The sequence below is a fragment of the Vicia villosa genome, linkage group LG4 (genome assembly GCF_029867415.1).
Source record: "Vicia villosa cultivar HV-30 ecotype Madison, WI linkage group LG4, Vvil1.0, whole genome shotgun sequence".
In the NCBI taxonomy this organism is placed as follows: Eukaryota; Viridiplantae; Streptophyta; class Magnoliopsida; order Fabales; family Fabaceae; genus Vicia; species Vicia villosa.
The window spans coordinates 107,344,527-107,370,179 of record NC_081183.1 but is presented as its reverse complement, the minus strand read 5'-3'; the positions used below and the strand labels follow the sequence as shown (position 1 = coordinate 107,370,179).

The 25,653-nt window shown below is 37.5% G+C and overlaps 2 protein-coding genes and 2 long non-coding RNA genes across 6 annotated transcripts; 2 read left to right on the top strand and 2 right to left on the bottom strand.

Annotated features, from left to right (window-relative positions):
- Positions 1–7,369: 7,369 nt before the first annotated feature.
- Positions 7,370–9,262, bottom strand: LOC131599443 (uncharacterized). Its single transcript, XR_009282777.1, has 2 exons — positions 8,393–9,262; positions 7,370–7,713 (listed from the first exon to the last, which is right to left on the bottom strand). It is a non-coding gene; the product is annotated as an uncharacterized LOC131599443 (long non-coding RNA).
- A 382-nt stretch (positions 9,263–9,644) lies between these two features.
- Positions 9,645–11,254, top strand: LOC131597633 (PKS-NRPS hybrid synthetase cheA-like). The gene is made up of 4 exons (XM_058870317.1): positions 9,645–9,709; positions 9,991–10,543; positions 10,631–11,145; positions 11,224–11,254. The coding sequence occupies exons 1-4, from the start codon at positions 9,645–9,647 to the stop codon at positions 11,252–11,254; spliced, it is 1,164 nt and encodes a 387-aa protein (XP_058726300.1).
- On the top strand, positions 11,255–12,617 carry LOC131597631 (uncharacterized). Its single transcript, XM_058870316.1, has 2 exons — positions 11,255–12,388; positions 12,459–12,617. Exons 1-2 carry the CDS (start codon positions 11,255–11,257, stop codon positions 12,615–12,617), a joined length of 1,293 nt encoding a protein of 430 aa, XP_058726299.1.
- Positions 12,618–23,468: 10,851 nt separating this feature from the next.
- On the bottom strand, positions 23,469–25,098 carry LOC131599442 (uncharacterized). Of its 3 annotated transcripts, XR_009282776.1 has the most exons (4): positions 24,754–25,098; positions 24,533–24,673; positions 24,178–24,411; positions 23,469–23,797 (listed from the first exon to the last, which is right to left on the bottom strand). It is a non-coding gene; the product is annotated as an uncharacterized LOC131599442 (long non-coding RNA). The 3 variants fall into 3 exon arrangements; XR_009282774.1 differs by having other exon boundaries at positions 24,533–25,098; XR_009282775.1 differs by having other exon boundaries at positions 24,178–24,405; positions 24,533–25,098.
- Between the last annotated feature and the right edge of the window lie 555 nt (positions 25,099–25,653).

Below are 25,653 nucleotides of genomic sequence, written 5' to 3'. Positions count from 1 at the left end.
TTAATACGATATTTCACTGCCAGGGGACTAATGTGATATTTCACTGCCAGGGGACTAATGTGATGGGAGTTTGATAGGAATGATTATCAGAACGAATCTCCATCTGGATTGCTTTCGGAGAAGAAAATTTTCTTGTTAGAGTTGATAAGTTGTTTGATGACATTCGTCCACTTAGGAACGTACCTGAAAAACAAAGTTAGCAGCACGCAATGTCATGATGCATGGTAGGTAGTTATGTAATGATTAATTATGAACGATGTATGTATGCAACATGTTGTCAACCATGATTGTAGATCGTAGTATCGTCTGGAGGAAAAAAAATCCTTGACTGTTGTGAAGAATACAGAGTATAAGTCTTTTGTTTTAGTAGGAACTTCCGCTCCATGCTCGAGGATACTCAGCTGGGGATCTTTGAGTTCTGCTTGGGGAGAGAAGCAATTTGAATAGTTGATCTTGATGTACCCCGACTGGGGATAAGAGAGATGAATAGAATCTCCGATGTTCCATCTGATTCAGCTCAACTGTGAATGCCAATCTTTATGGAGATGGTGGATTTAGAGGAGAAATTATTCGAAGATAGCTTCTTGAAGAACGCTCTGTGGGGATATGATCTGTGGGAAGACGTGGATGCCTTGAACATTGCCCGCGGTAGTTATAGTAACTGGTGTCCCTGGCCTTGTATTGATTGGGACACACCAATGAGTATTGGTTGAAGTGTCGGACAGGTGTTGTATAGCTTTGCCCCAGCTAGTAGGGATTTTTGAGATATTCGCCTTGTGAGGATTCTCCGGGATACATACTATGGGTGATGCCCCTAGTACTCATAGACTTGGGAAATGCCCCTGATTGTTCGATGCTCCAGCGAGATTCTTTGAACCTTGACTTGATTGCCCCAGATTGATTGGACAAAACACGTCATGCCCCTTGTATTCATTGACTTCTAATTAACTGAGTCAGTTATAAGAGATGTTGCCGCTGAAATAGTTTCGTCTATCGGGATGACTTTTAGTCATTAGTTGTACCCTGTGCAAATTCTTTCTGATGCTAACATTTGAAATTATGTAGCAGAATATGTTTAATAATGAATTCATGAGATGCAATGCATACGTCTGTCTTGAGTATTTTTTGAAAAACATTAAAATAGGAGATGTAAAAGCGTGATGTTTATAAAAATGTGATGTTTGTAAAAACAAAATATCAACTCAGTATTTGTAGTAAACCTTAAGGAGTCAGGATACCTTCTTGGTGACAGTATGCTTTCGAGCTGACCATGCTTCAGTTAGAACTTTCAAGGGTTGTAACGTGGCTTGATTCACAGTTTAAGAAACAAAGAATAACGGCTCAAAGTTTATTTGTACCCATCCCAATCTTCGCGATGTTCTTCAATTCTGTGCTCAGTTAACTTTGTGTTTAAGTCCTAGCAACGCTTGAAGTCGTAACATTGACATTTGATGATGGTCAAAGCACCAAAAGTTTATTTGGACAGACAATCATCCTTTTTTGTAATTTTCCCTTTGTTAAGGATTTGTAGTGACCTCTTTTTTTTTACTTTGTTATCCCTAACTTTTGCCTGAACTGTTTATTTTGAGATTACAGTCAGCGGGATGTCTCGATTTTTAATAAGTCTCCTTCATAGGTTTTTGTTAGAACAAGATTTGTTCTGATTAATATTCTTAGTTTTGATGATAACAATGTATACGAATTTTGTATGAGATAATGTGGTACTCTAATACGATGCAATTTCCATTTTAGGAATTACATAAAGAGTATGCACAAAATCAGCGCAAGAAGCACTGACTCAGAAGGTTCAGCATGCAACATCAGAACATGGTCTGGCAAGACATCAGAAGATGGTCAAGCAGAATCAGAACATGGTCAAGGGAAGCATCAGAAGAACTTAAGATCAGAAGCAGAAGCACTGAAGTTCTCATGGTATCACGTTTATAAGCACTTCAAGGTCAGAAGACAAGAAGATGCTCTGCCCCAAGCTGTTTGACTCTGATGATATTCAAACGTTGCTTACACAAACATCAGATCAGAAGCAAGTACAAGATGGCAGGCTACGCTGACTGACAAAAGGAACGTTAGAAGCTATTAAAGGCAACATCAGTAGATTCAGCGAAAGCAAGGCTCGAGGTAGTTGACAAAAGAGTGAAACATTAAATGCAATACTGTACGGATTACGCAAACCATTAAATGCTCCCAACGGTCATCTTCTCAAAAGCCTATATATTGAAGTTCTGATGAGAAGCTGAATACAACACTTGCGCAAATTTACAAAAACGCTGTCAAATTCAAAAAGCTCTCAAACTTCATCTTCAACTTCACTACATTGCTGTTGTAATATATTAGTTAGATTAAGCTTAAACTTAAGAGAAAATCACAGTTGTGATAATAGCTTAATAAGAAGCATTTGTAACTCTTAAAAGAATTTGTTTACATTAAGTTGTAATAACTAGAGTGATCAAGTTGTTGATCAGTATACTCTAGAAAGTCTTAGAGGGTATCTAAGCAGTTTGTTCCTAGAGTGATCAGGTTGTGATCAGTATACTCTAGAAGACTTAGAAGTTGTCTAAGTGGAAAATCATTGTAATCTTGTGTGATTAGTGGATTAAATCCTCAGGTGAGGTAAATCACTCCAAGGGGGTGGACTGGAGTAGTTTAGTTAACAATGAACCAGGATAAAAATCATTGTGCAAATTGTGTTGATCTTACAAGTTTTAAAGCTACACTTATTCAAACCCCCCCTTTCTAAGCGTTTTTCTATCCTTCAATTGGCATCAGAGCGCCGGTTCTAAGGTGCAAGCACTTAACCGTGTTTAGAAAAGATTCAGGAAGAGAAAAACGCTTCAGTACAAGATGGCTGGTGAAGATCCAACTCACACATTTACATCTGGCTCTGCTGAGCAACACAATGGAAATGGTAACAATGGTTATACTAGACCACCAGTATTTGATGGTGAAAACTTTGAATACTGGAAAGATAAACTTGAAAGTTACTTCCTTGGTCTAGATGGTGATTTATGGGATCTTCTGATGGATGGTTATAAACATCCAATGAAAGCTACTGGCGTAAGGCTTACAAGACAAGAAATGAATGATGATCAAAAGAAGCTATTCAAAAATCATCATAAATGTAGGACTATTTTGCTTAATGCTATCTCTCATGCTGAGTATAAGAAGATATCTAACAGGGAAACTACCTATGATATATATGTGTCATTGAAAATGACCCATGAAGGAAATGCTCAAGTCAAGGAGACCAAAGCTCTTGCCCTAATCCAGAAATATGAAGCCTTCAATATGGAGGATGATGAAAATATTGATAAGATGTTCTCAAGATTTCAAACGCTAACTGCTGGATTAAGAGTTCTGGACAAAGGCTACACCAAGGCTGGTCATGTAAAGAAGATCATCAGAAGCTTTCCTAGAAGATGGGGTCCAATGGTGACTGCATTCAAGATTGCAAAGAATCTGAATGAAGTTTCTTTAGAAGAGCTAATCAGTGCCTTAAGAAGCCACAAGATAGAGCTGGATGCAAATGAACCTCAGAAGAAAGGTAAGTCTATTGCATTAAAATCTAATTTTAAAAAATGCACTAACGCTTTTCAGGCTGAAGAAAAAGATTCTGAAGAATCAGAATCATAAGAAGAAGATGAACTGTCCATAATCTCCAGAAGGGTTAACCAACTCTGGAAGAGCAAGCAAAGGAAGTTTAAGAACTTCAGAAGTTCAAAGAAGCCTGAAAGAGGAGAATCTTCTGGAGGCAGAAGATCTGACAAGAAGAAGGTCATTTGCTATGAGTGCAATGAGCCTAGACACTTCAAGGGTGAATGTCCAAAACTTCAGAAGGAGAATCCCAAAAAGAAGTTTCATAAGAAGAAGGGTCTTATGGCAACATGGGATGACTCTAAATCAAAATCAGAATCAGACTCTGAAGGAGAGCAAGCAAACCTTGCACTGATGGCCACAGTGGATGATGGATCAGAATCTACATCAGAATCAGATTCTGAAGAGGTATTTTCTGAACTATCTAGAGAAGAGTTAGTTTCCAGTTTAACTGAACTTCTGGAACTCAAGGCTCATCTTAGTATCAAATACAAAAAGCTGAAAAAGCTATTTGAATCTGAAACTAAGAAGCTGGAAGTGGAAAATTCTGGACTGAAGGAAAAAGTTTTAAAATTATCCAAAGACATTGGATCTCCTTCTGAATCAGAAAAATCAATTCCTAGCCTCAATCATATTCTGAAAGAATATGACTCGAGCTTCAGAAAGTTTCTATCTAGAAGTATTGGCAGAAGTCACCTTGCTTCTATGATATATGGAGTTTCTGGAAACAAAAGGATTGGCGTTGGCTATGAGGGTGATACCCCACGTAAATTTGAACCTGTTGATGATATGAAAATCACATACAAGCCATTGTATGAGCAGTTCAAATATGGCCACTCACATGATATTAGGCTCACTTCACATGCACAAAGCTTTCATACTACACACACCAAGAAGCATGTGACACAACCTAAAAGATATCATGCTACCAAACCTAAAGAATATCATGCTGTCCCTCCTGTTAATTATTATGCTAAACCCAAGTTCAATCAGAACATGAGGAAAACTAACAAGAAAGGACCCAAGAAATTGTGGGTACCTAAGGAGAATATAATTTCTGTTGCAGATATCCTTGGCAGCAAAGAAGACAAAGCACAAAATGTCATGGTACCTGGACTCTGGGTGCTCGCGACACATGACGGGAAGAAGGTCTATGTTCCAAGACCTGGTGCTTAAGTCTGGTGGAGAAGTAAAGTTTGGAGGAGATCAGAAGGGCAAGATTACTGGCTCTGGAACCATAAGTATTGGTAACTCTCCTTCCATAACTAATGTACTTCTTGTAGAAGGATTAACGTATAACTTATTGTCCATAAGTCAATTAAGTGACAATGGTTATGATATAATCTTCAATCAAAAGTCTTGCAAGGCTGTAAGTCAGAAGGATGGCTCAATCCTATTTACAGGCAAGAGAAAGAACAACATTTATAAGATTGATCTATATGATCTTGAGAAGCAGAATGTGACATGCCTTATGTCTGTTTATGAAGAGCAATGGGTCTGGCACAGAAGATTAGGACATGCTAGTTTGAGAAAGATTTCTCAGATTAACAAACTAAATCTGGCCAGAGGACTCCCAAATCTGAAATACAAATCAGGTGCTCTTTGTGAAGTATGTCAGAAGGGCAAGTTCTCCAAACCTGCATTCAAATCTAAGAATGTTGTCTCTTCCTCTAGGCCGTTGGAACTTCTGCACATTGATCTGTTTGGACCAGTCAAAACAGCATCTGTCAGAGGGAAGAAATATGGATTAGTCATCGTAGATGATTATAGCCGCTGGACATGGGTAAAGTTCTTAAAACACAAGGATGAGTCTCATTCAGTGTTCTTTGAATTCTGCACTCAGATTCAATCTGAGAAGGAGTGTAAAATCATAAAGGTCAGAAGTGATCATGGTGGTGAATTTGAGAACAGATTCTTTGAGGAGTTCTTCAAAGAAAATGGCATTGCCCATGATTTCTCTTGCCCTAGAACTCCACAGCAAAATGGAGTTGTAGAGCGAAAGAATAGGACTCTACAAGATATGGCCAGAACCATGATCAATGAAACCAATATGGCTAAGCACTTCTGGGCAGAAGCAATAAACACTGCATGTTATATTCAGAATAGAATCTCTATAAGACCTATTCTAAATAAGACTCCTTATGAATTGTGGAAGAACAGAAAGCCCAACATTTCATATTTTCATCCTTTTGGATGTGTTTGTTTTATTCTAAATACTAAAGATCATCTTGGTAAGTTTGATTCTAAGGCACAAAAATGTTTCCTTCTTGGATATTCTGAACGCTCCAAAGGCTACAGAGTATACAATACTGAAACATTGGTTGTAGAAGAATCAATCAATATTAGATTTGATGATAAGCTTGGTCTTGAAAAGCCAAAGCAGTTTGAGAATTTTGCAGATATAGATATTGATATATCAGAAGCTGAAGTACCAAGAAGTAAAGTTTCAGAAGCTGAAAGTCTCATAAGCAAAGGATCAGAAGATCAAGTTGCTGCATCTTTAGAGAATCTCAGGATTTCTGAAGAGCCAACAGTCAGAAGATCTTTTAGACTCACCTCAGCTCACTCAGAAGATGTGATCCTTGGAAAGAAAGATGATCCTATCAGAACAAGAGCATTCCTTAAGAACAATGCAGAATGTCAATTAGGTCTTGTCTCTTTGATCGAGCCAACTTCTGTTGATCAAGCTCTAGAAGATCCAGACTGGATAATTGCCATGCAAGAAGAACTGAATCAGTTTACAAGGAATGATGTATGGGATCTGGTTCCTAGACCAAAAGGATTTAACATCATTTGTACAAAGTGGGAGTTCCTAAATAAGCTAAGTGAGAAGGGAGAAGTGGTAAGAAACAAAGCCAGATTGGTGGCTCAGGGTTATAGTCAGCAAGAAGGTATTGACTATATAGAAACCTTTGCACCAGTGGCCAGGTTAGAGTCTATTCGCTTATTAATTTCTTTTGCCACTTGTTGCACCCGAAAATTTGCCCATCCTAATTTATTTATAACTGGTTTAAACATTACATTCATCTGCATACTTCCATTAGGTCATCCAACATATCATGCATTCATCCAACAATAGGGCCCGACATTGGATCATTGGTCATGAAAATTAGGGTTTCATTATCTTTTGTAAGTTTGCTTCAACTGAAGTTCCCCTGGATTATGGATCAGGGTTTATTTCCCTATCATGTATAATGATAAAGAGTTCGGAGGAATATCATAATGAGGTTTATTTATTCGTCTATGTGTCATAAATAAAGAAGCAGGTGGTATGTGATATTTAGCTAGATGGACTTCATGATTCATGTATATGAGCAACTAAATGAAATTCTTGGCTTGGAGCTTGTTTCCTTGAATAATTAGTGATCAGTTGGGTTGTTGGACTTATCTCGTGGATCGATGATCAGGTGTTTTCACGGGTCGAGAAGTATATTCTTTCTTTAAGAGATTATATTCATCCATTTTGATTTGACAATACATTGGAATCTCATTAGGAACTCATGTTGTAAATTATAAAGAGAGTTAGACGTTTTGAGTATATTATTCAAAGTTCGTTCAGAATTCATCACGATTTCGAGAACAAATTCATCATCCACTTTCAATACCGACATGATTCTAATCCAAGAACCAATCTCATTGTATCCATAATATGTCACCATATACAATTTCAAGCTCAAAGGGCCATTACAATTATACTTTATACACACAAGAAAATTCCAATTGTTTATTACAAATTGTTCATTACAAATTCACACCAAAATAGTCCAAATCCCTTCATGTTTACATTCAATTCTCCATGATTGTCATTGTTATTCCATGTTGCTTTGAACTTCCATAATGAACATGTTACAAACCATAAAAAGATCATTACATTTCAAATCCTGTTACATCCATAATGTGTCACCATTACAGTATATTACAAAACCAAATTCAATCCATTGGTGTTCCTAACCCTAAACTTCACCATGAGTATGTTCCTTCAAGCTTCCATAGATCATCTTCTGCCCATCCTCACCAATGTATCTGCTGCAAGTTAATTGCTGCACTATTCCGACCAATTCTGCAGTCATGAATAGAAGCTCAAATAAAACCCACAATCCTGTCCTGCATAATCAAAGCCAGCAAGCCGTATTCAGTTCAAAACGGAATTGGACAGCAAGTTATCAACAAGAAATCAGAAGAAAGAAATTCCTTAAGTTCTAGCTGCAGCCCTGTATAAAAATCAGAATGCACGACCATACACATACGCTAAACCAGTTCCAAAAATATGCCTTCATACAGCCTTGCATACATAAACCTCACCACATTTTTAACTCTCCGATTCCTAACCATGTAACCTATTTCCTAACAGTTTTCTAACACTAACAGTTTCGAACTAACTAACCTTCTAGAAAGACTAACAGTTTGTTACCCTTTTACTAATTAAACCAAACAGGAATCCATAACCCAACTGTCATAACAGAAACTAATTGCAACTAACTTACATTACCAGCCATTTACTAACCTCCACTTTCCTACCTCATTCACACTGTAACTAACTCTCCTAACAGTTGTAACAAACCCACATAACAGAACCAACAAATTCCTAACCAATTCTCAACCACCTAACTGATCATAACTAACTATTTCCTAACTGTCACTAACCACCTTATAACAGAATTCTGAGTAACTAACTCCGGATATCCTAACAGAGTTAACAGAAACTAACAGAAAAGGGGAAGAAGAAAAGAAACAGTTATCAAGCAGAAGCAATAGAGAATCGAAAAAGTGAGAAATAACTAACCTGCAGAATCGATTTTCCTCACTGCTATAAAAGATAACTTTCTCCACAATTCACTTCTTCAATCACCCTTCCCTTCCACGACTTCACTCTCTCTGGCTTCAACCATTCTTCACCCACCACTTTCTTCATGCTCTATTCATCAATCTCACTTCATCTTCATCTTTCTCACTCTCACTCAGAATCCACCAACCTTCACTTTGGCAACCTCTCTTCTCCATCACATCCACGCTCGTCTTCCACCCTCACCACCATTAGAGCACAACCACAAGCCTCACTCAGAGTTCCTCCCTTGAACTCTGAGTGAAGGTGTGCTAAACCACTCTTCTTCGTCTCTACCACCTCACCGTGACTCTCCACACGACAACTCTCACTCAACACACAAGCAACGGCATAAATCTCAGAATTCCAGAAAAAGAAAGCGAAGAAGAAGAAGTGAACAGAAAGAACCGAGAGATTAATAGTTCACCTGAAGATTACTCGCTTTCAATTGCGTGCAGGCTTGGATCATCTCTGGTTTTCTCAACTCAAAATATCTCGGCACTTCAGGTAAATCTTCAGAACTCTCCTTCTTGCGTGTTCTTAATGCTTTATCATTGCTGATGCTAGTCCATCCTTCGCCCTTCTTTAAATTTCCTGAATCCCGTGCGTTTTTGCAAATCGTTGATACTAAGAACTTAGGGTTCATATTTCCCCTTGTCTATCTGCGGCGATTAGAGTGTTCTATCTGTGAAATTGAGGTCGGGGTAGGGTTCAGATGGAAACAGAGGTCATGATTTTATATGTTATTAAGTGTAACGTCATGCTCCGCCGCCTCCGGCGCGGCGGAAGCGATTTCCGGCGAAAATGTGAGAACGAGAGAGTCTGAGTGAGAGAAGGTCGATTGACACACAACCCTAATTCCTTTCTAATTTCTATTTTATTCATTTAATTGTTTTTTATTGTAATTATTATTCTGATTAAGACAATAAATTGGATCAAACAATAAAATCGTACATGGGCCGTTTTACCCTTTGCAGAAAATTATACCCTGTACCCCTACGTTTATCCCAATACCCCGACAATTTTTTAAAAATTCCAATTTTATCCTTTTTTTACTTTTAATTTTTAAATTTTTTTTTATTTTTTCATTGTTACTGTTTGTACGGACGGTAAAGAGTGAAAAGAAGATTGTTACGTCGTCTGAACCGGATAACCAGACATGCAGTTTTCCGGTTTGTTTTTTTAAAACTTTCATCAACCGGATATCCCAGGGATGGGTATTCCGGTTTGTTTTATTTCAGCTTTTACCAACCGGATATCCCATGTATGGGTATTCCGGTTTGTTAAATTTCAAGTTTTCCCAACCGGATATCCCCTTTGTGGGTATTCCGGTTCTTGTTTTTTTTAATTTTTTCCTTTTTTTTTAAATTACTTTAATTTTAACTTTTTATTTTTTTTTAATTATATATGAAACTAAATTAATTATATATATATATATATATATATATATATATATATATATATTTAGGTGTGGATCCTCCTTTGAAGAAATGCGATGTAACTCAAACATGTGTGGATACAACTGATGTTTTTGTAACTGGTCAAAAATTTGCTACAAGAGAAGAGGCGATAAGTTGGATTAAGGACGTTGGAATCAGGAATAAAGTAACAGTTATAATAGCTCGTTCAGATATCAAAACAGGCAAGCGAGGAAGAAGTGATAAATTAATATTTGGTTGTGATAGAGGTGGAAAATACAAAAAAACAGATAGCGAAACCCAGAGTGCTAGTAAGAGATGTGGTTGTCCTTTCAAAATTAGGTCAACACCGTCGAAAGATGGTTCTGGATGGAAGATCGATGTAAAATGCGGAGTACACAACCACGGGTTACCTGATAGATTTGAAGGTCATGCTTTCGTAAGTCGACTAAATACAGATGATAAGCAACATATTGTTGATTTGACAAAACGCCATGTTCCACCAAGACACATATTATTGTCATTGCAAGAGCGTGACCCGGAGAATGTCACTCGGATCACGCAAATATACAAACATAAGAGTAAGATACAAAAAGACATAAGGGGTCCTAGAACAGAAATGCAACAATTGCTCAAGTTGGTTGAAGAATCAGGTTATGTTTACTGGAGTAGGAAAAAGGATGAGTCAGAAATTGTGAGAGATATTTTTTGGGCACATCCAGAATCAGTGAAGTTGTTGAATATGTTTCCTATTGTATTGATTATGGACTGCACATACAAGACAAACAAGTACAGGCAACCGTTGTTTGAAATAGTTGGTATGACATCAACTAAATTAACATTTGCTGTTGCATTTGCCTATATGGAATCTGAGCAGACAGAGACTTTTTGTTGGGTATTGGATAAGTTGAAACAGTTGTTTATCAAGCAGGATAATTGTCCTCAAGTAATCTTGACTGATAGAGATCTTGCTTTAATGAAAGCCATTGAAACAATATTTCCAAAGACAGCTAATTTGCTTTGCCGATTACACATCAACAAAAACGTGAAATCAAAGTGTAAGGAACATGTTGTGGATGATATGCGAGAAACAGTGGAGAAAATGTGGTTTGAACTGATAAAGGCTAGTGATGAGATGGAGTACCATCAACGGTTGAAACAACTTAAGGATGCATGTGTTGACTCCAAAGGTTTTATTGATTATGTGAATGACACGTGGTTGACACCGCACAGACATCGATTTGTCGAAGCATGGATCAATCAAGTGTTACATTTGGGCAACACAACAACAAATAGGTATGTTTATGTGATTTTATCGACATTGTTTCTTTATATTAATATTACAGATAATTAGTTGTTTTTTTTTATTTTAAGGGTGGAGTCTGCGCATTGGAAACTTAAGTAAATGTTAGAGAATAGCTTAGGTGATTTATGCAAATGTTGGGAGGCTATGAATGACAACATCAAGATACAAGTGGGCAACATTAGAGCTTCATTTCAGAAGAGTTTTTATGAAGTTGAGCATGCACATACTAGTCCTTTTTATTCAAATTTGCGTGGTTCAGTATCAAGAGCTGCATTGAGGCAGATTGCTGAAGAGTGGTTGAGGATTGACATGGTGGGTACCGATACGCAAAAGTGCGGATGTACTCATAGAAAAGTATATGGGTTACCATGTGCTTGTGAGTTAGGGAGATATACATTGAGTGGTGATGCGATACCAATTGAGGCTATTCATATTCATTGGAGGAAACTAAGTATGAAAGGAAATCAAGATATAGATGCAGATGATGGATCAGAAATAGACATGACAAATGCAATCGATGAAATTTGGAAAATGTGGAGGTCATTAGATGTTGTCGGAAAAAGAGCATTAAAAAGCAGAGTGTGTGAGATTGCTTATCCAACTACAACAAAGATGTGTCCACCGCCTGAAAAAATTAAAACCAAAGGAGGGGTTAAGAAAAAAGGGAAGAGACCTGTGGGATATGATGTTTATCGTGATCCTTCAGGATATGAGTATGTTGATCAATCACATTTGAGTTCTCAAAAATCTTCAAAGAGGTTATATTCACAACTATCTCAAACCTCAAAAAATAGAGAATTTGATAAATACATTGTACAATTTCCAGATTACATCAGACCATTTATTGATGACATTGTTGATGTAATGGATGATGGAAATTGTGGTTTTAGAGCCATTGCATCTTTGCATGGTTATGGCACAGATGGATGGTCAATGGTTCGTCGGGATTTGGAGAAAGAGATTATAGGTCCTAGAAGCAAGTTGTATGAGGATTTATTTGGTCAACGCCTTCCAACAGTGAGATCATCGTTGGTGATAGAAAATTTAGGTCAACAACCACCAAATAAATGGATGACGTTACCTGAGTTGGGCTATGTAATAGCTAATCGGTATAATGTTGTTCTCGTCTCTTTAGGTCACCTTAGTTTGAGTTACTTTCCTATGACGAGTGCACATTCACCTAATGCATCCATTTACTGTATCGGCTTTGTCAATGGAAATCATTGGGTTCAGGTAGTTAGAAACACATTTTTCGTACATTCAATCCCTATTCGTGTTTTTCTGATATTTATTTTATGTGCAGGTAAACATGAATGAAGGATTCCCGTTGCCACCTGTCACAACTGATTGGACGAAATATCGCACAAAAGATGCAACTTCTTGGATGGTAGGATTTGCCGGGCGGTTACAACATTGGCAACGGCTAATGCCTATACTACCAAAACATGTCAGCTTAGATTGATTTTATGATATTACAACATTAGTACTATTGGATTTTAATATGTTGCCAAATGGATTATAAATAATTAATCTCAAACTATAAGTCTTATAATAACACAGACGTCTACAAGTCTCATAACAATACATAAGTCTCAAACTAAAACATAAATATAAACATAAAATGTGACATCAATCAGACTCATGGTCATAAGTAATTGGACCTTCCCTAGGTAATGGTCCGCCCTGTGCAAGTCTGAGTGCTCTAAATATCTCCAGAAACTGTTCGTCTTCAGGAACAGCCTGATGACGCTGTAAGTAATGATGAAGCTCATGAGATATATATGATAATCTCGGGTCTGACGGTCCTTCGTCATAGACAGGCACTGGTACCTCCATCGGCTGATCACCTCTTGGTGCTCTCAATATAGGATGTGACACCGTATAATACCACGCCAAATAATCATCGTCTGTCTCATATGGTATGGTGGCAAACGCAGCTGGGGGATCATCGTGGGATCGGGTCACCTGCAACACACTCTGCCTATATGTAGCCCACTCAACATCCACATCAAGTGTGTCTACATTAGGAGGAGCAGTCGGTATGTACTGTCTGTATCCAAACTGACGCAAGCATCTGTCAGGTAAATATAGAACTACAGTACCAAACCACTTCAAACCACCCCGATACAAACAGATATCATCAAAATGACGATGTTTCAGGATGTCATCTCTCAACAAAAGCAGATAATAGATGCGTATCTACCCTCAACAAACTAGTATGCTGCAAAGATGAAAGGCCAGATGCAACTAACCAATTTTCCATCTGCCTTGGGAGCATTGCCGGAACCCATCCTATTAATTTGCTGCCATGTGCAGCAACCTTTAAGGTCGGCTTTGGTCGTCTCTCCTGAAAATAATTTGTAATATATGTTAATATATAAGTACATGTAATTTAAAAAAACATTTAAGAAAATATTTACGTACCTCGCCCAACCATAAATGATATGCAACGTGCCTCTGATATCTAACCAATAATGATGTATCCGTAGGTCCTCCGGGAAATGCCGGATGCTGCGGATCAACCTCAGGAGCAGCTCCCTCGCCATCAGCCTCTCGACGTTGTCTTCCTCTTTGACGCATTCCGTCGATCGCACCTCCTCTTCTTCGAACCACTAAAAAACAAAAAATAAAATAGTTAACAATTAAATAAAATGATATTAAAAAAAAACAAAAAAAAAATAGGAACCGGATACCCAAAGACTGGGTTATCCGGCTAAGGACCAGAAGAACCGGAAATCCCCTTGTTGGGTTATCCGGCTGAGACGTAAGTGAACCGGAAACCCCATCAATGGGTTATCCGGCTATGTAAAAGGAAAAAAAATGAACCGGAAACCCCATAGCTGGGTTATCCGGCTGAGATATTTTTTTAAAAAACTTACTTTCTCCAAGTCTGCTAAACCGGAACTCTGATGGCTGGGTTATCCGGTTTTGGGCAAGAAAATTCCAAAACGTGAAAATGAGTGAAAAGTGAAAATTTGGGTAATTTTCACTATTTATACAGGGGTAATTTTGTCCTAAATTTTTTTTGGTAGGGGTATTGGGATAAAAGCAGGGGTACAGGGTATAATTTTCCCCTTTGCACCCTCATTTGGCCCATTGTCTTTTGGCAAATAAAAGCTGTAACAAAAACAATTCTGTTGGGCTCAGGCTTCTGGGCCCTGCGCCCCTTTTGGTTTTTCACCATATAGTTCATTTGACACCCCCTGTTTCCTTTTATTTTCAATTGATTAAATTCATGTCCTACTTAGTTTTTCACCATTTCTTTTAGTAATAAAAAATGCTGACTTTTCTTATTTTTTTTTTAGACCTTTAATCCAATTTTTGACTTAGAAAATAATCACAAAAAAAATTAGTTTAAGCTTTTATTTTAATTCTTGTGCTTGTTTAGAATTCTTGTTTTTTTTTGTCACATAAAAAACCTTATAAAAAAATAGTAGTATTTTTGGTCCATTTTTACTATATTTTTTACTTGTACCTATATGTTTGTATTAGTTTTGTACCATCGTATCATTCTTAATTTTTGACTTCTAATTGTGACTTTAATTTCCATGTTTCCTTAAATCCTTAACTTTAGGTAGAAACCATGATAACATTAGGATCTAGAAATTCCCTTTTAAACATTAGGCTAGTTATTCATTTTAGGCTAGTTTGCTTTTCCTTTTCTTTTCAACTTTAAAACATTTAATAAAGGAAGAGGCGAATCACACTTCACTAAAAGTGGGAGAGAAATGAGTGGAATTTATTCCCTAATCTGTTTCTCAATCACTTAGTGTAGAGAAATGAGTGAGATTCATTTCCCTAATCTGTTTCTCGATCACTATATAGAGAAATGAGTGAGATTTATTCCCTAATCTGTTTCTCAATCACTTAGTGTAGAGAAATGAGTGGGATTCATTCCCTAATCTGTTTCTCGATCACTATATAGAGAAATGAGTGGGATTCATTCCCTAATCTGTTTCTCTACCATTATACACTCTTATGTGATTCAACTCGCAGATTAATTCCCCTTAAAAATCACCAATCAAAAACATCTAAAATACTTAATAAAGGCTCAGACCTAAACAAAGTAATGAAGTGGTGCGAAACCTTGTATTGGGTTTTGTTCATCATGGAATTACCCTAAAAAACACAAACCAATATTCTCTCTTCTCTCTCTTGCCTCCGAGGCATTCTTTCTCTTGCCTTCAGGGCATTCTTTCTCCTAATTGGACACGTTATTTCCGCTTCATTCCCAGCTTAAGACTCCAGAGGTCGAGCAGCGGAGTGCGAATGTAACTGTTCAACTAAAAAACACAAAAACAAACAAAAACATGTGAGCCGAACTACGGCGCTCTAATTCCTGAAAAGGATACGTAGGCATTAGGTCGCGGGGCCTAAGCGAGCACAACTATTTATAATCCTTATTTTCCCTGTGTTTCTTCTTCTTTCCTTTGCATGCATTTCCTTAGTAATTAAGCTTTAGATTTATACACCTTTAGAATAGAACAAACATAAGTGGATCCTGTGGAGTACCACAGACGTGAGGGGTGCTAATACCTTCCCCTTGCGTAACCGACTTCTTACCCGATCTTTGGTTGCAAAACCTTTTCTTATCCTTTCTTTATTCTAGGTTTTATGGTATTCCTTTCCCTCTTTGGGATAAATATATTGGTGGCGACTCTGTCTCATTTCCCGAGCGTGCGACACCACTCAACTTAACATCATTCTATATCAGATGGATGTTAAGAGTACCTTCTTAAATGGCTATATAGATGAGGAAGTCTATGTCCACCAACCTCCTGGTTTTGAAGACTCTAAGTCTCCATAACATGTTTTCAAACTTAAGAAATCATTGTATGGGTTGAAGCAAGCTCCTAGAGCATGTATGAAAGATTAAGTTCTTTCCTTCTGAACAATGGTTTCACTAGAGGACAAGTGGATACGACTCTCTTCTGTAAAACTTCTAAGAAGGACATTTTAATTTGTCAAATTTATGTTGATGATATTATTTTTGGAACATCTAATGCTTCACTTGGAAAGGAGTTTGCTAAGTTTATGCAGGCTGAATTTGAAATGAGTATGATGGGAGAACTCAAGTATTTTCTAGGGATTCAAATCAATCAAACTTCTGATGGAACTTATGTTCATCAAACGAAGTATGTGAAAGAACTTTTGAAGAAGTTTAATCTTTCTGAAAGCAAAGAAGCCAAAACTCCTATGCATCCAACGTGTGTTCTAGGTAAGGATGAGGTAAGTAAGAAGGTAGATCAGAAGTTGTACAGAGGCATGATTGGATCTCTTCTATATTTAACTGCTTCTAGACTTGACATTCTATTCAGTGTTTGTTTGTGCGCTAGATTCCAATCAGATCCTAGAGAATCTCACTTAACTGTTGTTAAGAGAATTCTAAGGTATCTGAAAGGTACTACTAATGTTGGTTTAGTCTACAGAAGATCTAAAGAATACAACTTAGTAGGATTTTGTGATGTTGATTAAGCTGGAGATAGAATTGAAAGGAAGAGTACTTCAGGAAGTTGTCAATTTCTTGGAAGTCACTTGATCTCCTGGTACAGCAAGAAGCAAGCTACCATTTCCCTCTCAACAACAGAAGCAGAATATGTTGCTGCTGCTGGTTGTAGCACACAAATGCTCTAGATGAAGAGTCAGCTAGAAGATTATCAAATATATGAGAGTAACATTCCTATCTTCTGTGATAATACTTCTGCCATATGTTTATCTAAGAATCCTATCTTGCATTCCAAAGCTAAACATATTGAGATTAAACATCATTTTATTCGGGACTATGTTCAAAAGGGTGTTCTCTCTTTAAACTTCGTGGATATAGACCATCAATGGGCTGATATCTTTACAAAACCCCTTGCTGAAGATAGATTTAAGTTCATTCTGAAGAATATCAGTATGGATTTATGCCCAGAATGAGAAGATGAGAAGGTCTTATGTATGACTAAGTTCTGAAATGTGTTGGGATTATGTTTTTATAAGAAGTTCTGATAATGATCAATTAGAAGTTCTGATTCTGTTATTACTAACGTTTCATTATCTAAGTTGACTCAGAATCTCTTTTAAAGCAAAACAGCTGTCACCAGTTTTCCAGAAAATGAACACGTGTTCACTATTTTTGGACAAGCATGCGTGCAGTTGAGAAGACGCCGCCCTAGGTACCTGTGCAAATCATTTCACTTTGTTACTTTATCTCTCCTAACGTCATATCTCATTAAATGCAAATTGATGTCATGTTTTTCTGTAATCATTTCATTTAAACCATATTGCATTTATTATTTTCTTTTATTCAACTTTTTAAATACTCCTATTCATCTTCATTTCATCTTTTTCACTCTCTCTCTTCATTCGTCCCTCTCTTTTTGCATTCATCGCATAAACCCTAGCTTGTGTCTGCAACTTAGCATTTCACCATGAATACTTCATCAAGTTCCTCAAGTCAAGCCGAAGTTTCTTCCACTCATCTGGTTTTCAGCAAGCATGGGTATGCTCAATTGAAGACATGTTCCATTCCCACTGCAGAGATGGAAGTTCTTTGTGAGTCTTCAGTGGATTTTGAAAATCTGAAAGCACATGGTTTCAAACCTGAAGCAAAGACAATGGCACAAGGGTGGTCAAACTAACTTGATAGATTGGTTGGACCAATTTATCCGGCTCTTGTGAAAGATTTCTGGGCTCATGCAACGGTTACTCCAACTGCAATCATCTCCTTCGTGTTAGGGCATGAAGTTGTGATTACTGAGAAGTTGATAAGGAAGCTGAACAACCTGGATGATGAAGAAAGATGTACTGGTCCACTTCCTGCCAGAGTTAGTTGGCCACAGGTTGAAGGACAAATATCTTATGCTACTGGTCTTCAATCTCATCAAACTGGTACATTGAGGGCGTTCTATCAAGTCTGGGCTGAGATTATTCTGGGATCTCTTCATCATAGAAGAAGATCATTATCCTCCATGTACATTAGTCCTGATCACAAATACACTCTCTTCTGCATTGGAAGAAGAATTGAACTCAACATCTCCAACATTCTTTTTCAGAATCTGAAGATGTCTATTGAAGAGTCAAGAGATGAAGAACGTGAGAAGTACCCTCACCTTCCAAGAAATATTATTCCTTTCGCCAGAATGATTTTTGACATTCTGATAGAAAGAGATTTGATGAACTCTCTAAGGGCTATTGGAACGTCCAAGTTCTTTGGAGTCATTCAAGGGCATGTCATCAATGCTTTTGATCTGCTAAGATTGGAACTTATCAGGGAGGTAACTTCTGCTCCTGTAATCTTCCCAGATATTCTGACTAGAAGAATTCCAGTTGAAGGCTTTGCTACCTTGTTCCAAGCTGAACTTCACAAGGCTGTTAAGCATTATTTGGAAGCTTCTGTTAGAACTCAATCTTCTGTTGATCCTGCATGGATTCGTGGAAGAGTGCTTCCTTCTCTGGCTGACCTTTAGAATAAGGATAATAAGAGGCCAAGCAAGCCAAGAAGCAAAGGATCACCTATGATCCTGACAAGGTCAACACTCCTGAATATCAACAGCAGCGCCTCAGAGAATCTTTCCGTTCTGCAAGAACTGGCAACTCCTCCAGGCATGTTTACACTCCTCCTTCTGAACCACAAAACACTTTCACCATACCAAATCCTCCCCCACCATCTCTTTCTACACCTGTCTTGAACCCTACTCCACTAAATATCTATCCCCAACTCCTTCTGATATCCCATCCTCATCAACCATCCCCACAGATATTCCATCTTCTTCAACCACTGCAGTTCCACCTTCTCTATCCCATCCCTTACCTACCAGAAAATCCAACCCATACTGCCTCCTCTACCCTGACTACAAATTCACCTTCAACCCTCCTGAACCTGAACCCCATATCTACCTAGAGTTGTTCAGACAAAAAGTTGTTAGTAGGCTGGATCTCTTGAGAGATGCCTTCTTCAATAACCTTGATGATGTTTCTACTAGAAACCTTTGGAGAAGCTTTCGCCAAGATTTTCAGGTGGGAGTTATGGCTGTTCAGAAGAGACTAGTGGTTGCTGCACCTGGTTATGCTGGTTTTCTTCTAGAAGTTGATGATGGAAGATATTTTCATCCCATTAGAAACAGGAGAGTTCTTGAGGAAAATATGTTTGTTGATGAGTTGCTAGATAATCCTTGCAGGGATATTGTGGTCTAGAGACCTAAATATCCAGTTCTGACTGGGGAATTCAAGTCTTTGTTTGACTTTCTGAGGGAAAATCCTTCTGAAGAAGACCCCAATATGGTCATTCCAGAAGTTGTTGACCCGCCGGAAGTTGAAGGTCCTTCTGCACCAAGGAATATTGCTGCCATTCTTCAAGCTCTTGAGAATGGAGATTCTGATCTTCCTGCTGCAGAATATGAAGGAGATGCCTCTATAGAAGAAGCTAATGTTGAAGATCATCCTGCTGGGACTATTCCTATTGAGGAAAATCAAGTTGATGATCTTACTATGGAAGCTACGATTGTGAATGCTGTCCCTCTGGACAGAAGTTGTGAAGCTTCTTCTAGTGAACCCTCTCTTCTGGTGAAGACTCTAGAGGTTATTCAGAAGAATCGGGCTGAGCTAACTTCTCGTATGGACAACCAAGATACCATCAATGCTGAGTTCCGCTCATTCATGGAGAGACAGACTGAGAGCAATGCTGGGATTCATGACATGCTGGCCAAGATTATGTCTAAGCTAGGGTCGTCTTAGTCCTTTGTGTCTTAGTTGTTTTTCTTTGTTTCTTGCATCTGTCTTCTATGCATCTTCCTTGTATTTTCTGATAATTCTCTTTTGCAAATCAATGAAAATTATCCTTCTTTCTCTCATATTGTTTGTTTTTCATCTGAATCTTTTGTGTTTTTTGATGTTATGACAAAAAGGGGGAGAAACTATGATAATTGATCTGATTTATTTTATCAGTTGCTGGGAGAAAGTCTACACATTTCTAACAGAACTTGCAAGTTCTATGTCTTTGAGTGTTTTTGCAGGAATTGAAGATATTCTTAAAAGCTCAACATGAGAAGCAAAGACATGAGGAAAAGCAATTCTGTATGGAAACAAGCTCATGGAAATTGAAGCAAGTTGAGTGCTGTGAAACTTCAAGATCAGAAGCAAGAAGGAAGAATGTTATGATATTCTGATGATAGAATATGCTCTAACACATTCTTATTCCTTATGTGTTCTGATGCATGTTTTAGTTCTAAATATGCTCTGAAACATTATTGTTTTGCTCTGATACATATTATATGTCCTGATACATATTTTATGTTCCGATTCATTCATGCTCTGACTTTTGTCGTTTAGTTTGTTCTGTAACATTTCAGGATGTAGAGATGCTCTGATGATGCTCTGGTACATTCAACAATGTTCTGATACAATCTAGCATGTAATGATTCAAGAAGAAATTCAAGCACTGAAGATGTCCTATGGAAGCAAGAAGCAGAAGCTATGAATGTTCTGAAGATCTAAGCATATGTGATCGTCTCAACTGAAATGGAAAATACTCAGGGAAGTCCTTTATTTATAAATCTCTTCCAGTATTTATTTCAGGGGGAGATTGTTAATCTCAGGGGGAGACATATTCACACACTATGTTTATATGCTTATGCTATAGCTGTGTAATTTTCTTTAGCCGTCTGATATTCTGATTGCAAATTCATATCATTTATATATGTTTTTGTCATCATCAAAAAGGGGGAGATTGTTAGAACAAGATTTGTTCTGATCAATATTCCTAGTTTTGATGATAACAATGTATATGAATTTTGTATGAGATAATGTGGTACTCTAATACTACGCAATTTCCATTTTAGGAATTACATAAAGAGTATGCACAAAATCAGCGCAAGAAGCACTGACTCAGAAGGTTCAGCATGCAACATCAGAACATGGTCTGGCAAGACATCAGAAGATGGTCAAGCAGAATCAGAACATGGTCTATGGAAGCATCAGAAGAACTTAAGATCAGAAGCAGAAGCACTAAAGTTCTCATGGTATCACGTTTAGAAGCACTTCAAGGTCAGAAGACAAGAAGATGCTCTGCACCAAGCTGTTTGACTCTGATGATATTCAAACGTTGTTTACACAAACATCAGATCAGAAGCAAGTACAAGATGGCAGGCTACGCTGACTGACAAAAGGAACGTTAAAAGCTATTAAAGGCAACGTCAGTAGACTCAGCGAAAGCAAGGCTCGAGGTAGTTGACAAAAGAGTGAAACATTAAATGCAATGCTGTACGGATTACGCAAAGCATTAAATGCTCCCAACGGTCATCTTCTCAAAAGCCTATATATTGAAGTTCTGATGAGAAGCTGAATACAACATTTGTGCAAATATACAGAAACGCTGTCAAATTCAAAAAGCTCTCAAACTTCATCTTCAACCTCACTACATTGCTGTTGTAATATATTAGTGAGATTAAGCTTAAACTTAAGAGAAAATCACGGTTGTGATAATAGATTACTAAGAAGCATTTGTAACGCTTAAAAGATTTTGTTTACATTAAGTTGTAAGAACTAGAGTGATCAAGTTGTTGATCAGTATACTCTAGAAAGTCTTAGAGGGTATCTAAGCAGTTTGTTCCTAGAGTGATTAGGTTGTGATCAGTATACTCTATAAGACTTAGAAGTTGTCTAAGTGGAAAACCATTGTAATCTTGTGTGATTAGTGGATTAAATCCTCAGGTGAGGTAAATCATTCCAAGGGGTGGACTGGAGTAGTTTAGTTAACAACGAACCAGGATAAAAATCATTGTGCAAATTGTGTTTATCTTACAAGTTTTAAAGCTACACTTATTCAAACCCCCCCTTTCTAAGTGTTTTTCTATCCTTAAATTTTGACTTAACAACTTTTCCTTTTTGGTGGATATTGACTGCCTGACTTAATGGTTGCGAAAACCCATCATTACTTGTGGAAACAACAGCTAGTATAATTATGTTAACTGAGTGACTACCCTGCCCCAGGTTATGATCAAGGTTTCAATTTATTCATGAAAGAAAACTTCTACTCCTTAGGCTCAAAGGGGTTGACGAGGGATTAATATCCGTATATCTCCGCTGTTTAGGAATTGAAACAATGCCTGTACATCGTTAGCACAGTGTGTTCGAAAGCATACTGTAAGTGGTTGCGGCATCGTTTTCGTCATCCTCCTTCAAAAGACTTACAGCTTAGCAGGAATTGAATATCACAAAATATAAACAAAGTAAGGACACGGTTGAAATGAGTGATGGTGAAATATATTATTCAAGACAGACATATGTAATGCACTGATGATGATTATTAAAATAGATAATGTCTATCATAAGTCAAATGTTTAAACAAATAGAAAAGAAATAGCAAATGAAAGTAAATCTAATGATCTAAAAATCCATCCTTCTAGCCATCCACAACATTAATAATCTTGTTGTAATTAGGCATGGGGGAAGTGATCACGTTAGGGGTCACAAGAGGGTCGAACTCGATCTCACCAGCATCGATCATGTCTTGGATCTTAATCTTTAGTGCCCAGCAGCTATTGGTGTCGAGCCTGGGACTATTAGAATGATAGGCACATCGCACGTTTGGATTGTGCTTAGCGGAGGAAGTGTTGATGTGCTTAGGAGGATCCCTCACAGTAATCATTCCTGCCTTCAACAGATATTGCAGTGCCTGATCTAATGACATGTTAATTTTGGTGAATTGACGCTTAGGTGCATATGGCTTGCGTCGTTATTGTGGAACTGCCCCAACAGATAGGCTGCGTTCATTACGACTTTTCTGGTTGTACACATCATTGACTTCATTCTTCCCATTATATGACTTTTTTGTAGCACTGTCATACCCCAATTTTTGACCTAAAATCCCACGTCCCATTTTGCATCATTTGCATAACAAGGGTTCACCAGTGTTTTGAACATTTCACCGATTCTCGAGTTGGATTTCAAAGATCGTAACTCCTTTAATGTTCAACACTTTGAGACGTTTCTTTTTGCACACTATCATAAATGATGTTGTCTATAAGTTATCTTCAAAGCTAGTTATGCTTAAAAGACAATGGAAGCTATTGAATTGTCATAAGTCATTTTCTTGACTTAAAATGTTCTTAACTTCTAATTTCAATTCATTCTATAATCATTTCTTCAAGGATGGAGATTCTTATGGTGAGATCGTCCATAGAACAAGATTTTGAGTTTGAAGATTCATTGATGGGTTAACCATGTTAGGAGATTGAGATTTAGGGTCTTAGTGAAGAAGATTTGAGGATTCATTTGAATAAAGTCATTAATTTCAATTCCATTCAAGTTTGCAAATATTCTCCAAGTGAAGTTCACAAAAGTTCATCAAATTCTACAAGGACTATTTCTAAGGAAAATGTTCTTATTCAATTCAAGAAATTAATACAAGATTCAAGCTACATGAAATTTCCTAAAGTCATGATCCAAAGTTCTCTAAACCTATGTTATTAGCTTCATCATCTTCAAAAAAAACCTTTGCTTATGCCTTGTCCCTATCTTTGCAAGAGAATTTGTCCACATGCTACTCCTGCACAAAAGCATCCTTGCTGTCCAAAACAGCCCTGCAGCAATAGACAAAATAGTCCATAAACTTACTGCTGTAACTAGTCCAAACATTTCACCAAAATGGGTACACAAAACCTGCATCAAAGAAAACACAACTCAGTGTACCATAATTGTTCAAAACCTATCATATTTTTCCCCCCAAAACCCATAATTTTGTCTATAAAACAGTTTGGTTCACAGTAACAAGGGGACAAAAAATCGGCAGCCACACTTGACCACAAAAACCCTAGAGAAATCTCTCAATCATAACAACAAGGAGCAGCCATCACAAAACTCAGAAAAACCCTTCATTCACCTCACTAAAGACTCTCCATTCTCATTAAATCAGTAGAGTTTCACACTGAAACTTTATTTGATTTGAGTCTCAACTCACTCCATTCAGCTACAGCACAGAGCTAGAAGAAGAGACATAGCATTAATTGCACAAAGCTAGAAGGAGAAGGTATAACATTTACCTGAAAAAACACTTTATTTATCTGCTGCTTTTCTTTGTAAATTTGTAGTCTTGAAATCATAGTGGATTGGTGTTTTCTCTTTGGAACTTCTTTTCCAATACCATGGCTAAATAGTCGTTATAACCACCGATGAAAAGCCCTTGAGGAGAAAGTTGGAACTCCATGGTGCTGAGGTGATATCAAAACCTTGAACAAACTCAATCTGTTACCGTTTCCCTTAAACCGTGTCTGTTTCTTTTACACAAAATTATAATCAGTTTGTTTTGCTCGAAACTACAAGATACAACTCAAATAACAAACCATACCATAAATTTATCAGTTAAGCGATTAACATGTATTCAAGTTTTGAACTTACCACTTAAAAAAACCGATAATGATCCTAATACTTTCATGAGAGCATTCCTATGCTGACTTCACTTGATCGTTAAGGAGAATCGGTTCATTACTTTCTCAGTGTTTTCTCTGTGTTCTTACTTTCGTTCGTGTTTCATTACAACTGTGTAAATTGTGTTATGCATAAAGAAACAACCAAACAATTAGAACTTTAGTTTTATATAATGTATAGTTCTTGTTTACCTTGTAGAAGAATGGCCGAGAATGACCCAAACACAATCGCAAAGTGCTTGATTCGCTTGATTGATAAAGAGACCGGTCTATTGGGTTTCAAAGATCGACTTAAGGGGTCAATTTGGGGACTAGGGTTTTTCTGTTTGTTCGATTATTTCGATTGATTAAAACTGAACCAAGAGAATCGTGAGAAAATGAAAGCAGAGGGAAGAACGAATAGAGATCGAGGGGATTATTGAGAGGATAATCAAGAGAGAGACGGTATACTGTTGTTGTTGTTATGTTCATTAGATCGAGAGAGAAAGTACGAGTTCAGTGAGGAGAGGTTTTTTCACGTTAGGGATGAGGCGCGTCTTTGCCTCTAGGGTTTTCAATTAAACCCGTTTTTTTATTTTGTGTGAATTTATTGGGTTCGAATCCGGTTCAACCGGTCCATCCCAGGTTTTGTTTGCCAATATCATATTTTTTTCTCTTGGGTGCGAATCTTTTTCACCACCCAAGAGGGGTTTGTACGTACTTGTACAAGTTGCTCTTTAAAGCATTTAAGCGATGGGCGTTAAGCCTTTGTTTGAATGTTTGAATTCCATTAAATTTTCCTTGCCCAAGTGCAAGCACCTAATTCAAAAACTCGTCTTTCCGCCCAAGTGCGATTAGACCCCCTTTTCATAAGTAAAATCAACCAACAAATTCGTAGTTCCCCCAAACTACGATTGCTCTGACTTTCCCATTGCACGAGGGAATACGTAGGCACAAGATACAAATATCTTGGCGAGCATAATAATAAAAAACCATATTTTGTTTCTTTCTTTCTTTCCATTAACTTAATAAAGAACGCAAGTAAATATCACGCTAACATCGATCACAAGAATAACTAAATGGGTCCCATCGAGTACGATGGAGGTGAGGGGT